The sequence below is a fragment of the Pleurodeles waltl genome, chromosome 8, assembly GCF_031143425.1.
Source record: "Pleurodeles waltl isolate 20211129_DDA chromosome 8, aPleWal1.hap1.20221129, whole genome shotgun sequence".
NCBI lineage: Eukaryota > Metazoa > Chordata > Amphibia > Caudata > Salamandridae > Pleurodeles > Pleurodeles waltl.
Genome location: NC_090447.1, coordinates 509,318,608 through 509,335,013, shown reverse-complemented (window position 1 = coordinate 509,335,013; position 16,406 = coordinate 509,318,608). Strand labels below are relative to the sequence as shown.

The following is a 16,406-nucleotide window of genomic DNA, read 5'->3' as shown; positions in this document are numbered from 1 at the left end:
GGAGATGATTTATTGGGACTGCGTGACATTCCCTGTAGATCCCTTCCTGGGTATTGGCTATGACTTATTCAACAAAGATTACCTGACTTTACGGTTTGTCTTCCTTGAAAGCTGTTGTGTAATCAAGGGGAATGAGTCACTGCTTGTTTGCCCAAGCCGGTCTTCCCTGAGCACCTCTTGCTCATGATCTTGCCCTGACACATTATTTACCCCTAATTTAATGCTGGGGTGAACTGAACTGATGCCGAGGAACTGTCTGGTATGACTAGTGACTTTGGAAAGGTTGCTTAGGCCTTGAATTTGCTTGAGAGTCGGGAATCTGTGACAGAAAGGGCACTGCTGATAAACTGCCACCAGAGATTTTTATCATCAGTATCATCTTTTTTTTTCCTGGAGTTTCTTTTCTACCTTGGGCACAAACAGGTGTTCCTCTCAAAAGACAGACTATGAGATGGTGTTTTAATGGAACCCTGATATGCTAGTCTTTATTTCGTACAAGCCATGTCTGCCGCATCTAATGCACACTGCATAATTGCACTGAAACGTGTCGGGTGGGTCTGCACAATCACCTGTGGTCACTTAAGTTGTACTTTGGGAAGATGTTTACACAGCTCTTTCATTTCAGACCACTGAGTAATAACTGCTCAGTAACACAAGGGAACTTGCATCATGCTTATCTTAGTAGTGACAACTCTAGCATAAACTGGGGCTTTAGCATGGTTTATACCCTTCTAAGTACTGTTTTCAGCATAGGAAGAAATAGGTATTTTTTCCTTGAGAGACAAAAACCCTAAAAATAAGTTTTCCCCCTCTTCAACCTGCATCAAGACTTGATGGTGTTATGACGCTACTGAATTACTGCATAATAAGAGTTTTTTCCATCTGATGGGTGTACCTTTCGTTATGAGAAGGACCCTGGGCTCTGAGAGACTAGGATAATTAAAAGTCAGCCTTATTGTGTCCCGTGCTTGGATCATTACGCATGTAGAGCTGTATGGTATCTAGCTGAGGATCTGCAGTATGTGTATCCTCTTGTGGTTGACATTTTTTGTTTCCATATCAAATTGTTCCATGCTTGGTGTCTTTGAAGCCTGAGAGTTTCTTTCGGGGTCAAAGCTTTTCAGCATCTGAACTGTGTTTTTGAAGGTGAATTGCCTTAACCTTAGTCATCTTTTTGGAGCGGATTTTTCTCAGGGATATCATTCATTGTTTGAGGACGTCCTTTTCTTGGAGTCAAGTCTTCTGTCGGGGCCGACATTCTCAAGACCGGTCCCCGTTGTCCTTGTTTAAGAAAGTGGAGCGTATCGCACCCTCCTTAGGTGAAGCATTTGTCCTCAGTGGTACGAATCTGCAAGGGGATTTTGGAAAGTAGTGCTGTCAGAAGTCTCAGCCCTTTTCACATGTAGGGGAGTATCCTCTCTCCGCAAAGTCTCATCACTGATAGCAGATGGTTTAATGACTTCCCATGTCTTCCCCATATTAGGCATTCTTATACTCTCCATCTAAAGCAGCCTTGGTTTTCCATTCCACAGTGAAGTGCACCCAACATGACAGATTGTCATGTCCTGCGGTGAGGAATCCTCTGCTGTTGAAATATTTCTTGGTGTGCAGTCCTCTACTGGATACCTGAAAACAGGGAAATGGTGAAAAAACAAAATAATCTGTGCCTTTGTGCATTACGGCCTTCACAGATGTGATCATGAATCTTTTGCATCACAATGAAAACTGATAGCAGAGCTTCGATGAAAGACAACTCTAATATTACGAACCTGAAGCTACATGGAAAAAAGAACGCTCAAGCATGTCATTTATAACACATGCTGCAAACACATTTCAATCTTGCTTTTTCACGCCAAGATCGGTAATATCTTCTTATCAAATGTCCATTTATTTTTCCCGACAATAAAGATATCTGAATAATATGCCTCTAAAATAATGACATTTACCATTACTTCCTCCCACTCACTCCAGGTCTTAACTGTGCAGTTAATTCCCACCCCAGGCGTCCATGTGGCAGGATCCTTAGTTGCGTCCTTGACTTCCCCCCAAGTTCTCTGCAGACTGACTTTACCAGGATAGTTGCAACTGGTTCCATCCAGTGGTCTGGTCTGACACAATCTCCTCCCAGCCCCCAATTTTGATGGTATACAATCTGTCAAGTTTCCTGTGTGGCTGGCCCTAATATTTCATGCATTGTCTGTGGCGATACGCTCTTTATAGGCTCAGAATCTATAGGTTTCCTTAATGGCTTGCTGCACCACCATGCATTCACTACCAAAAGAGGTTGATGCCAGATTCCAGCCCCCAGACCACCTCTGTGGCTGCCCTCGTGCTGTCTGTGCTGCTGGCTTCCCCTCTTCAGACACCATAAAAGATCAGTCCATCTAGGCATATCAAACAACTGTATTGTCAGCCTCCACCCACTTCACCAAACCCCCACTCTGAGTGGCTGGCTGCACCAAGCCTCTTAAGTTGTTATCTTCCCCAGAATCTAGGCGATCGTTCTCAGACACCCCAGCATTTTGAGTCCCACTTAAGGCCCATTTATTAAGAGCTCTCTCCGAATATTCATGTGCCAGGCTTTTAACCCCATTTGTAGGCATTCAATGTGCCTGATTTCCTTTGCCAATCACAGGTATCCCACATGGTTCTCATATTTCTAACCATGGCTCTCCAAAAGCTGTTGTCTCCTCTCTGTCAGGTTTCCAATGAAGCAGACTTCCCTCACTTGGGTGTATTATATGAGTGCACTCCATCAAATATCATGAATGACTGCCTAAGTCAAACTCCAACTGTGGCCGTTTCCCTCACAAAAAGGACCTTCATTAATTCTAGTCTCCTCAGTTTCTCTATGTTGTCCATTTCCATGCACTCGTTTCCCCATAGCTATCAGTGTGGCTGACAGTGTTTTTAACCTTTCAGGTATCATGTACAGAAGTTTCCTGTCTCAAGTGTAAGCAGTTTCCTTAGCCACAATCAATGTGAAAAGCCAGCATAGAGAAAGCACCGAGGAGCAGTATGTCATTACAGCAGAGAACAAGGGAGGATGCACCAGAGTACATAACATGATAGCGTTATTTGTCAGTCTTTGCCTATGTTAGCTACAATGGCAGTAGCATATTTGGTGGGCTTTCCAAAGTTTTAGCTTCTTCACTGGTTTTGGACCCTAAAAATTCTCTGGAAAACACTTCATCCTGTCCCATTTTCAGTGATGCAGAACTATATTCCAGGCTATGTTTTCTTATTTTGAGTATGGCAATTCCACAAACTTCACACTTCAGATGCTGAAAAACTTTGACCCCGAAAGGAAGTCTCAGGCTTGGTTGTTACGAAGTATTCTATTAGTCATTTCAGTGGTGCGCCTTAACTTGAGTCTTCCCAAAAGTTAACAGATGTCAGCTAATTTACAGACATTACACAGGCTTCTACTTCACAAGAAAACTATTTTTGACTCCTCTGTGTATCATACAGCCATTTTAGGTTATTGTCCAAGTTTCTTCTATCAATAAGCACCACACAGGCGACACAGATCTGCATCCATACATTTTCTAAACCTTTCTAAAGGCCACAAAATTTGAAAACTAGTAGATCCTTTTTCAGACAAAACTGCAAAAATATGGAGTTCTCGCCACCTCAAAGGAGAACAATGTCAATCCCCTTCATTTTTGCCATAAGCTTCAAACAATGCACCTTAGTATGAACTATGTACCAGTTGTATATGCCCACCTGTGCCTAGCTCTGCTATACCTCATTGAGGCCACTATTGCGCTTCAGAAATCTATATTAAATTCAATTCATTTTACACCACTACCAGGAAGTGATCTTGGTGGTCTTGGCCACGAATGCAAACATCAAGTCACAACACACCCTGATGTAATAACTAGCTACTGCCCTGTGAAAAAAGTCAGACCTTCCTCTTCTCCCCAGACTCAGGCAAGCGGCAAAGTTGGTAATTTATTCTTCCTCATCACAACCCAGTCTACGGTTCAAGTAGCTTAGCAGCCTGATAATGCTTTCTGCTAAATCTTGACGTGCCTTTCCCATTCCACTTACAAGTACTTTCTGGTGAGCCTTAGTAGAAGCTGAATGATTGCTTTTGTCTCTTATTGCTTTTGAACATAAAGAGAGAAGCTCCCAGCATCGAGCAACAGAGGCTCACCTCCCGCCAGGCTCACAGTGGTTCATTGTCGAAGTTCTTGAAGTATATCACCCATAGCCTCCCTTAAAAAAGCAGCGGATATCCTGAAACTCCTTTCATGACCTCCCAGGAAAGTTAATGTGACTCAGTCCAAGACAACAGCATATTGTTACCAGGGGTGTAGATGTGCAGTCACTGGCTTCGTAATTCAGAAGCGGTCTTCAGTCTAGATTGTATCAAAATGTGTACTTCTGAGTCACAAGCCCGCTCACTGGGATAATCGGAATAATAAAAAGCTGCAAGTCATTATTATTCACATAATGATGGTTAACAATCATAGTTGGCAAATCACAATTCTTCTCTTTTTCTGAAATGTAATTTATTCAGGAATTCTGACATAAATGACAGAGGGAACATCCATGACAGGAGATTTTGCTGGATCTTGAGCAAATAGTTGTGGCCCATCTAATATAAATTGTTTTCCAAATAGGGCAAGTGCTTAGGGGATTCTTTCAACTGTCTCCCAAAATGAATTCACAATGAATTACATATTTATGAATCTATGATAGATGTGATATTTATAATCTTATTCTGCTGTGAGTTCTTGTGTTTTGTAAGATTTAGAGTAAAAAACAGGGTAGCCCACAAAGCTAGGGTGTTTGAGAAAAGTTTTTTTTCTTGTTGTTGACATCCCTGACACAGCTAATATGCAGTTTGTGAAACATCAGGTAAGTCTATATACATTAGTTTGCCAATTTTTAAACAACATTTATTGATAAAAGGTACATTTTGAAAAAGTAATCCATGAACCTTCATAACTGCAGATAAGTCACAAAGATATTCAATACAGAGCAAGAATGCTAATGTGTTACTTATCAGTGCTTAGATAACGACAGCAATAAGGTGAGCATAACAGTCGCCTGAAGAAGTCAATATATTTTTACTATTCTGGGGTATGTTGAGATTAGCTCTCCTTTTTTATATAGTTCATTGCCAGACGTGTTGATGCCTCAAATTGATTTTATCAAGCGATAATAACTTACTTGGGTTCATACTATAAACTAGCAAAGACATAGTCTGACTACCTGTTAGAAGGCAAAGGAGACAGAAAACACTGGTCCGGGGACCCCCGGAGGTACGCAAAGCCTTCTCAGGGGGTCCGCGACTACTCAGAAAATTAAATAATATTAATAGAATAATAAAGTGTATAAAAATAAAGAAGCGAAATGAACATTTGAAAATTTCAAAATGTAGCATAAATGTGAAGGAATTGGAAATTTGAGCCTAAATATTACATTTGTATCCTCAGATTGATTCATGGGAGCAGTGCAGGTGCGTCAAACACAATATAGTATGGACGATTTATGTCCTCAATTAAATTTAGAAAAGCTCCAACCTTTCTTTTAAAATTAGGATTTTTAAAAAATTTCTAAGTGTTTCCAAATACAATAAAATGTGTCAGTCATCATTTGTGTATTTGGCTGATGAATGTTTTTTATTTTTGTTTGTTGTGTTTTGTGTCGCTGCTCAAATCATCGACGGTGCTTAGGCTAGGGTCCCCAGCTTCCAGTAATCACTCAGTAGGGATTCCCCAGATTCCAGTAATGATTCAGTGGGGTCCCTAGGGTTTAGTAAAGTTTAAATGGGCCCCCAGGACTCAAAAGGTTGGGAACCACTGACTTAGAGGGAAGAAAATTAAACATCTCACTTTGACTCTGTTTCAGAAAATAATATTGCTTGGGAATTTTGTGTTGGCAAATCCTGTACTCTGAAAGGGGGAACTGCTAGGAAAGTATGTCAAATATAACACACAGGATCGTTCCAAAAATTACAAAACGCATGTGACATTGGAGAATATAGTCCGGAAATAAGGTTTTGGTTACCAAAGCTTTCTGCAAAGTGACATTGTTTTTAAATTATGAAATTATTCTGAAAGTTGGTTTAAAAACTGAACTACCTAATGGGGAGTGCATTTTCCCAGATGAAATATGCATATCCATTACTTTTTACTCCCCATTCGTCGACAACGGTGAGCATAGTTTCACAGAGAATGTTTCATCAGTTTGTTTACTAAGTGTATCTTTGACAGAGTTGGGAAACACAGAGTTGGGAAACATGGAGTATGATTTCTCGTTTTGGTTGATATTTTTTTTCTGTGCTATTTGGGGCCAAAATAATTCCAAGGACAGCAAATAAGCAAAACATCACAAAGGATAAGCCTTACATATAGAAGCAAGGCACAAGTAGCAAGTGGTTATGTCCTTCTGTGCGAGAGGTTGCTGGGAAAGTATTCCAAATAATCGAGTAACAAGTTGTGGCTTACCATCTCCTTCAATCACACGGTTGCAATGGAAGCAAACATCACCAAACAGCTGCAGAGAAGGTAAAAAGGAAGAGTTTAAATGAGGATGCACACTATTTAAAGTTTATCTTGTCTAATAATTAAAATAAGCTGGATTTTTAAATACTTTTCAAAGTACAATGTTTTTGACCATGGGGTCTTCTGTCGACCATGACCCAGGAGGGCTGACCAACGTATATCGCATTATGCAGGCCATTAACATGTGGTCACAGACTATCTAAAAAATGAGGCACAGCACTGGCTCTCACACCAAGGTTGGACTCTCCTTATGAGACCACCATTAACGGATTTAATAAGAGTGTGAATAGGAATTGATGTGTTGAGTATTACCTGATTGTAATGGGTTTCGCAATAAGCCAGCCCCTTCCGTTCATAATGGCGGTGTCCCAGAAATGGCTTTTCACATTTGGCGCAGACAAAGTGCTGTGGAGGCAACGATATTTAGTCAAAATAATTTCACAAAAGGAAGAGGCAGCTGTCCTCTTTCCTAAAATTGCTATTTATACACACATGAAAGGCACCAGAACTTTAAAAACAAACATGTTTGTTCTTAAAGTGGCAATCTGTGCTAATGACTTTTTTGACTGAGGCCATCCTCATATCACTCCAACTGGTGCAAAGTAAACCGATTGTTTGCATACCATGCAAAGGTGGCCCATAGTTATTGGTGTCATGGTTTCACCTCCCCCTTTTCCAAAGCATGAGGAGTGTCTGTCAGGCTGAGCAGGGGACTGCCAGAAAGACCGTTCCCATGCAAAGGTTAAGGCAGTCAGATGCTTTACATGCACTAATGTGTAGCCTCTTGGCAGCCTCAGCCAAGCTTTGCTGGGCTGAAGATCTCACAGACCTGGGTCAGGGGCCTTCCAGCGCAGCAAAGCCCTGTGCAGTCCTCCCCCCTAGTGACCAAGGGAAGCTTCACTGATTATAGAATCGTCCAGGTTTAAGCTCTGGCATGCCATGGGATGACTGATAATGAATTATGCCTTGTCACAGAGTGGTGTCAGCAGGATTCACTAACCCCACACAACTCTGATGAGTTAGGCCAGGTCCTCCTCTTACTGGCTGGCCCACAATTAAGAGGAGGCAGTGGGATCTTCCATGTGTCCCTTCCCTCCCGAAGCCTCCAGCAATTTTGAAGGCCTTTGTGCTTCTCCCTCCCGGCACCCGCTGGTCCTGCCGTCACCGCAGTAGCCATGTATATGCTTAATGAATATAAGGTGTGTGTATGCATGAATGTATGCGTATTTGTGTGTGGGTGCTGTGAATGGGTGCATGTGTGTGCATGTTCTAGTGAGTAGTAAGTGCCTGTGTGCATGCTTAAGAATGGATGGGAGTGAGTGTGCAGTAGGAGGGTGTGGTGTGTGTGTGTGTGTGTGTGTGTGTGTGTCTGTGTGTGTGTGTGTGTGTGTGTAAATGGTAGTGAGGGTATACATGTGTGCCCGCCCCACTGAATATCCACAGTGCAAGCAGCCACTGATACCATTTAGAAGGGAAGCAGGTTTGCTATTCCCTAATCCAACAACATTTATGATTCCACAGTGCATATTTAATGTGTGAAATGTATTTATGCAAGATAACCAACAGCTGTTTCATGTGACCTGCAATCTGGACTCTACACATTTTGCCTGCTGGAAGACTGGAGTCAGCCTGGGTCCCCATTCCTGCATGGCGATATGAAATGGCCCAGGCCACCTGACTGGGAACTAAATACAAAGCAGCCCCTGAGGATCCATGGATTATTCATCAAAATACCTGGACTTGGTCAGACCAGCACCAGATCAGCCCCTTAGGGCACAATAATGTATTTGTAGCAAGTTGTATCATTACAAATCCAAACTAGAGTAGCAACAGTAATGTCCGCATTGACCCATCCGTCTACCAGTCCAGTTTCAGTAATTCATTTGAGTGCAGTCCTGAAAGAAGTTTTTTTGCTTTTGCCCAACATCAAACTGTCTACAATATTGACAGCAGATCTGCAGCAAATTCTATCACAGAAAACCTAAGTTTGAGGGAGCTAATGCAGCAATCACTGATCACAGAAGTCAGATTTCAGTTTAAATTGTCTGGCCGCAAGGCTGCACTACAGCTGTACAACAAGATGCTCAATGTCATGTGTAAGACAATGGAATGTATTGCGGGGAGGACCATGGACATCATGGACTGGACTGTATGTTTAACAATCCTGTGGGACAACTTTCTCTCTAGTACCAAGTTGCCCAAAGAAGTGCATGGTTTGGCCAAAATAAATAAATATGAAAAAGGCACTTTTTGCATGAAAGACTGACAGCAAAAAAAAAAAAAAAAAGGGAAACACACCTACTGGGAAATGTGGTGGTGGCAGTACTCTATCTAAATTAACTAAAGTGAGAATTGTCCCATGGAACGGTGGACAGGAACTCAAATTCCACTGGCGCCCTAAGGTTTGGAACTTCCTTTGCCGGCTCTGCTGCAGATGCCATCCATCCTAGTTGTGGCAAGTTTTGCCAGGATCTACCTACCAGACTGACCAGTACATGCTTATTGTTACACTTCAGGTGCCAGACTACAGAAATGGGACTCAGTAACATGTTTTACATTGGATGAACATTCATCAATTGATTACAAGAAAAATGCTTTTCTCAGTTCAGACTCTAACTGCCGTCTATTTAAACAACAATATTATTTATTCAATCTGCATGAAGCCTTGCAGAATCAAAACTATTATTTCTGGTTCTCTAAGATATTTATTGTTCACTTTATTGGCTGAATGTTTGGTTCTGTTCTTATCCTGTTACATGACTGGCTTGCAAAAAATAGGACCAAGGCACAGAATAAACAGTCACTAATCAATTCTATGACTATTCAGCTGCTGTGCTTTGGCCTAGATCTACCGTACGGCGGGCAGTCAAAACTAAATCGAATAGAATTTATATTGTGGACACGGCTCCAAAGGATCCTCTTTCACCACTCTGTATTTAGGTATGGTATATGGAAATGTAGGTTGGGCATTCCTTATCCCTAAAGCTTTAACTTGATTAAAACAATGTAAAACATCGGTTCCCAAACTGTGCGCCGCGGCACCCTGGTGCACTGTTAGTAGTTGCCTGGGACATCTTGGGAACAGTAAAGGCCAGCGCGATTACCAAATGTGACCCTCTGCCTAGGTGGGGCCAGGCGTGTGACAATTAAAACACACCACACAGTGATGCCGGCATGGATGTTGTTGCTGTCTGTGTGATCATTAGACAGTGCAGGCCATAGTCATTACAAGTACGTACGCACATTTGTGTAATGACGATTGCCTGCCCTGCCTAGTTATCACACGGGCAGCAAGGTTCTTGATTTACTGTTAAATAAGGACCTTGCTGCCTGTGTGATCATTAGGCAGGGCAAGCCATCATTGTTACAAGTGTGCTTGGTTAATGACGATGGCCGGCTGTGCCTAATGATCACACGGGCAGCAAGGCCCTTGTTTAAGCGTATGCCATGGCATAAGAACGTACTTGTAATGATGATGGCCTACCCTGCCTAATGATCACACGGGCAGAAAGGCCCTTACTGTTAAACAAGGAGGCTTTGCTGCTTGTGTGACACTGGACAGGGCAGGCCATCGTTATTACAAGTACGTTTGTACGCTTTAACAAGGCATACGTATGTACTACTACTACTTGTAACAACGATGGCCTGCCCTGCCTAATGATCACACAGGCAGCAAGGCCCTTACTGCAGTGCTGCCCTTCACTATTTTGGGACGAGTGAGGAGCCAGCCTAGAGAGACGGAGCAGCTAGGTGGCGTGGCCAACACTGTGCGTCTATCAGACGTCCGCCCTATGGTGCATGCTAGATAGCTGCCAAGGCTTCAGATTGCTATGTGTGCCATTTTCATAATTTCGGAGTATTTGTGAGTGACATGGCTATGAGTGTCACTTTCTCGGGAGCAAAATCGAGCATTGATTATGAGGTAAAAATTTAGATTTCAGAAATCACACCCATTTGATCAACAAGACACTCTACTAACAAGATCCTAAAACTGCTGTAAAGTACCAGTAATGAAACGGCACTAACATGAGTCTGTCCAGGCTCTCCGCATGGGACCAGACTGTCACAGCTGTCAAGTTTTCAGACTACTTATGAGTGACATTTTCATGGTTCAAGTGCTTATGAGTGGCATTCAACTGCCAAATGGGTGACACTTTCTTCTGAGTAAAACCAACCAATAAAGTGCTTACCACTGGTCGGACACATGTTCTGTTGTCGGTCAGCAGCAACAATTCCTGGGAGACGGGTAGTGAGTAAATTAAAACATCCTACTTTAGCCTGCACCAACTGGACCTAGTGCCAAGCTAATCCCAGATCCTGGCAATCATGCAGGCATCATTTTGACAGACCCTGTCCACACAGCCTCTGTCAACATCGGACCTGACTGACCAGATTGTTACTAAAATAATTATATCTTCATCTGCTTCATCCCAATTATTTTCAGGGAGAAAAACAGAGGTACTCCAGAGGTCGGGCTCATGTTGCCTCACCTGTAAAAAAGTGACATCATGGGGAGCCGCGGGCAATGGCCAATGTAGGTCAAGGTAGCCGCAGGTCGAAAATATTTGGGAACCACTGACGTAGAAGATTCAGGTGAGTCTTCAGTGATTTCTTTAAGTCCACCTGCTGTGTGCCAGCCCATTCTTTCATCACACACATACGTTCTTACTTAGAAGTACTTAAATATTTATATTTCCACTCTATGGTTCCTCATTTTTTTCTTTTTAAACAATTTTTAAAAATACCACATATTGAAAAACATCAATGCTAGGTTCCTTCTTTAAAAGGTTTTACTTAGTTAATTTTTGTTCATTAAGTGTTTTGGCATGAAACGTACGTTTTATTTACAAGGGAAAAAGCAAACTAAAATGTACCTCCACATGCCACTGTTTTCCCATGGCATTTACCACACGGCCTTCAATCGGCCGCCTGCAGGCTCCACAAATAGGGACACCCATCTTGTCATGGCACGGCAAACAGTACAACTCTCCTTTCAGCTCTCGGGCATCTGCTGTAAGTTCTTTCCTGGTAATAGAAAATGGATGATATGAAAATACCATAAACCAAATCATCTTTGGGCCTCTAAAACCAATCTGTCTCCTTTTCACTCCTCCACCAGCTTTGCACCCAAAGTTCCCTTATATTGTTTGTAACCCCCATCTGCAGGATTATAAGGACATGTCACTCTTGATCCACGCTGAAGAGTAGGTGGAATAGGTAGTGTACATAGGTAGAGCAGGTAATGAATAAATGTATATTTTACTTAGATACTAACTCCAACACTATTTCCACTGTAGTCAACACCTTGGAGCAGGGTTTAAAACTGAGACACGCTAGGACGCCTATCACCTTCAACACTCCTCCAGCCCTTCCCGACAGACCTAATAACTCATATTTTTGGAATCAGTTCTACTTATAAAGCAATAACTTCCAACAACATAGTTACATCTTGTGGTTTATAACTACAAATTGAACTGAGTGCTGGGTTTAAGGATTTTTCCTCTTTTTTTTTATTTTTATACAAGACATTCACCCATGGAGGGTAATGAAATGTAGGCATTTCTGTGAAGAGCTCTCCTCATCAAAGATGTCTCAACAAAATCAGTCGTAACCTGTATGGTGACTGCCATTGAAGGATAGGTACAATTTTGGGTAGAGAAAAAATTCCCACACAGTGATGTGCAAATAATTACGTAGCTGATGGAAAGTCCAGAGAAGCCTTGGACCTCAACTGTGGTAGGTACACGGTTTCATGTTTTGTTGTGCTCTACTTGGTAATTAACTGATGTAGGAGCGGTCTGCAAGGGATTACATAATCATCAAGAATGGTCTTGTGATTGTGTTTACTTTGGTATTTGGTGCCACAACTACTAGGCCTACTATAGTAGAGGAGAGCTCTCACAGACATGCCTATGACAAACCAGCCTGACCATGAGGTAAACCTATCAATTTTCACTGAAGAATTTAATTAGTTTCTGGCCCTCCCTAGCACCCAATGCTGGGAAAATAAGACAGACATCCCATGCTCTTTTCTGTAGGAACTAGAAATGGCTACAGCGTTTTAGGTTTCTTGCAGGTGTGAGAATTTGGAACCAAGAATAACATTCTGGCCTTGATAAAGTTTATATTACACGTAGGAAGTTATCTAGGTAAGTCTATCTCGGTGGGTACACAAAATACATGACATCCAGTATGATGCATTTTAAAGAAACAGAACATGAAATTCCAGTTTGTGATATTGAGAAAGGGATGAGAGTGATATTGTTCTCTCAAAGAGTTCATCTAACGTTTAGTAATGGACCAAAATGTATAGAGCAGCGTTTCGAGACTATTTTTGGTTGGTTGAAAACTCCACGCAATAAATAAAGAAAGATGCGTTTAAAATATGTAATTATCTTCACATGTGCTGCGCTTAAAAGACAGAGGTCAAATGCCAGACTATGTCTTCTGATAAATTGCTGCTTATTTTGTTTTTTTAAACATGGAAATTGTTTTTTTAGAAACTCCTCTCACTTTGCAGTTAGCAGAAGAAAAGTAAAAGTGAATTATGTGAAAATCTTGCTGACTACAGGGAGCGGAAAGGAAAGGCTCATTTTTGTAACAAAACAAAATGTAAACATATGCAAATAAACTTTTCACATTCAGCAGTTTGGAAAGCGCTCTGGAAACAAAAATTCGAATAGTCAAAACAAAGCAAGACACTTAACTTGGCGATGCACAATGATAAATATTCACTGATACTAGATTTCAACACGTTAGCATTTCGGTGCAATACAGTTTTATTAGTTAACTGTGTGTCTGTGCGAACTTAGTGCATATTTCAATGGAAAATGTGTTGTTTATAAATGACAGTCAACTACTGCACAATGCTTTAGTTACATTAAAAAATTACCAGCCTCATGCCAATTAAAGCTAGGTGGGTCACGAAAGTTTGTTGTTCTAAAAAGTGGACTGGGTTGTGGTTCTACAAAATCTGTGAAGCAGTGGTGTAGAGTATAAAACTGGGCGTGTTTCTGCATTCTGAAAAGCAATTAGAATTCCATATAAAAGTATTTTAATGAATGCTTTGGAAAGAAATTTAACAAAATAAGTTTTAAAAACAAGATGTCCTGAAAATGATGAAGAATAGGGAAGGTTATGAAAATACACCAGTATAATAATAAAATAAAAAAACTACTGACTGACGGGTATTAGAATGACGAATTCAAAAGTGTGAAGTTAAAAGAAGGCAATAAAAGGGAACTGTAAATGCATCGCAAATAGCCAAACATTACAGTTTACTACCATTCCAATGTAAAAGAATAATTGGCTACAGGCAATTTGGGGTGAAGCCTTTCAAATAACTAGGATATTATCATCACTGATATACGTCACTTCAGTATGTATTAAATAAGCAAAACAAATTGTCTAAGTTCATAGGCAGTTGAAAATATATTTTTTTTAAACATAGTAAGGAATAAAGAGACAAAAATCCATTAAAATGTCTTAATAAAATTATTTTTCCTGTTACAGGCACCAGCTCTTAAACAACTCTCATCCCTACTCGTTCAGGTGGCTATTATCCTATCTAGTATAAGTTTATGAGTACCCTTTCCAACATGTGCTTGGTCATAACTATTCTGGGGGAGAACTGAAACACACTTACCCACAGTTGGCACAGTTAAAGTGATCCGGATGGTACGGGTCATTTTTAAAGATGAGAGCTTGCTCGTCAATAATCGCGTGGCACTTCTGGCAAATGTATTTGCCCAACCCCCTGGCTTTCTCTCGGTTGTGACAAGGACGGCAGAGATGCCTGGAAATACACGCAGAAAAGGAGAGTTATGAACTGATAGTTTGTTGGGAGCAATGTATAATTCAGCATATTTTAAAACACAAAAATGTTCATTCAGTCCACACATCTTGGGGTGAATGGAGGATTGAGGTGGTGGGGACAGTCACGACCCTTTATTCAAGGAACTGTTTTCTTTCATCTTTCTTACAAGCATGGCTGTGACCAATGATTACTTAAATTAAATGGAACTCTCACAGAAAATGTAAAAAAAAGTCGCTCTCCCTTTCTTTGCCTCCCCTGTAGCTCACTTCAAGATTTTGAGGTCCTTGCAGAAGATGAATCTTGGTAGTAGTCGAGGATCATAGAGGTTCCTTCCACTTGGCACCAACTGACAGGCAAGACAGGACTTAGCAATGGCTGTCTCACACCAGGCAGAGCGAACAGGCCTATCAAAAGATTGTGTTGGCAGGCGTCCTGCATTGCACGATGGCGTCTGATATGGAGGAGTTCAGTGTTTTAACGGCGATACAAGCTACATTTCACAAATGAAAGTGAAGTGTGTATTGTATTGTTCCTTGTCTCAGGCTGGAAGGTTATGGGATAAAAGGCTGCTAGAGAGAGCACCCACTGGGAGTGAGGGTGGATACACCAAAATGTTTTAGAAGTGCTGCCAGAGGTATTCCACATGCGATTTAGACGCATTAGGTCAGGAACTTGCATAACATTGTTATTATCCATTCTCATGCATTCACTGCTAAAGGACACTTGGAGTTCCTAAAGTGGCAGAAAAAGCAAACAAGTAAATTGTTCACATTGTATCCTCCATACACACTGTAGTTATACATTCGCATTCCATATGCTCTAAGACAGTTTTTAAAGAATAGCCCTCTTTGTGTTCACCATTGGCAATTTAATTTAGCCTCTTTGAAATGTTAGCTGTTTGTTGTTGTAGGAAAATGCTTCTGATGGCATGGTTACCCCCTAACTTTTTGCCTTTTGTTGATGCTAGTTATGATTGAAAGTGTGCTGGGACCCTGCTAACCAGGCCTCAGCACCAGTGTTCTTTCCCTAAACTGTACCTTTGTCTCCACAACTGGCACATCCCTGGCACACAGATAAGTCCCTTGTAAATGGTACCCCTGGTACCAAGGGCCCTGTGGCCAGGGAAGGTCTCTAAGGGCTGCAGCATGTATTATACCACCCTCAGGGACCCCTCACTCAGCACCTGCACACATGCCTCACAGCTTGTGGGTGCTGGTGGGACGAAAAAGACTGAGTCGACATGGCACTCCCCTCAGAGTGCCATGCCCACAACCCACTGCCTGTGGCATAGGTAAGTCACCCCTCTAGCAGGCCTTACAGCCCTAAGGCAGGGTGCACTAAACCACAGGTGAGGGCATATGTGCATGAGAACTATGCCCCTACAGTGCCTAAGCCAAATGTTAGACATTGTAAGTGCAGGGTAGCCATATAGAGTATCTGGTCTCGGAGTTTGTAAAACATGAACTCCACAGTTCCATAATGGCTGCACTGAATACTGGGAAGTTTGGTATCAAACTCCTCAGCACAATAAATCCACACTGATGCCAGTGTGGGATTTATTGAGAAATGCATACAGAGGGCATCTTAGAGATGCCCCCTGCATACCAGTCCAACTACTAGTGCTAGGCTGACCGGTTTCTGCCAGCCTGCCACATCCAGATGGGTTTCTGGCCACATGGGGTGAGTGCCTTTGTCACTCTGACGCCAGGAACAAAGCCTTCACACCTCCCCCTGCAGGAACTGTAACACCTGGCGGTGAGCCTCAAAGGCTCAAGCCTGGTGTTACAGCACCCCAGGGCACTCCAGCTAGTGGAGATGTCCGCCAGTCCGGACACAGCATTCACTTTTGGTGGCAAGTCTGGAGGCGATAATGAGAAAAACAAGGAGGAGTCAACCTCCAGTCAGGACAGCTCCTAAGGTATTTAGGGGTGTCCCTGAACCCAGGAAATCAGATTCCTGACGACCTACAACTAGAAGATGGACTGCTGACCTGAAAGCCCTGCAGAGATGACGGAGAGGACAACTGACTTGGCCCCAGTCCTACCGGCCTGTCTCCAGACTCAAAGAACCTG

General features: G+C 42.1%; 1 protein-coding gene across 7 annotated transcripts in view; it reads right to left on the bottom strand.

The window, feature by feature from the left end:
- The window catches only part of LIMS1 (LIM zinc finger domain containing 1), a 253,547-nt gene that overhangs the window by 8,223 nt on the left and 228,918 nt on the right, over positions 1 to 16,406 (bottom strand). For all 7 annotated transcript variants that reach the window (XM_069204474.1, XM_069204476.1, XM_069204475.1 and 4 more), the window contains exons 5-8: positions 14,164 to 14,313; positions 11,393 to 11,543; positions 6,831 to 6,923; positions 6,462 to 6,510 (exon numbers count right to left, since the gene is read on the bottom strand). In XM_069204474.1, coding sequence (XP_069060575.1) covers positions 6,462 to 6,510; positions 6,831 to 6,923; positions 11,393 to 11,543; positions 14,164 to 14,313 — 443 coding nt within the window. The remainder of the gene's footprint in view (positions 1 to 6,461; positions 6,511 to 6,830; positions 6,924 to 11,392; positions 11,544 to 14,163; positions 14,314 to 16,406) is intronic.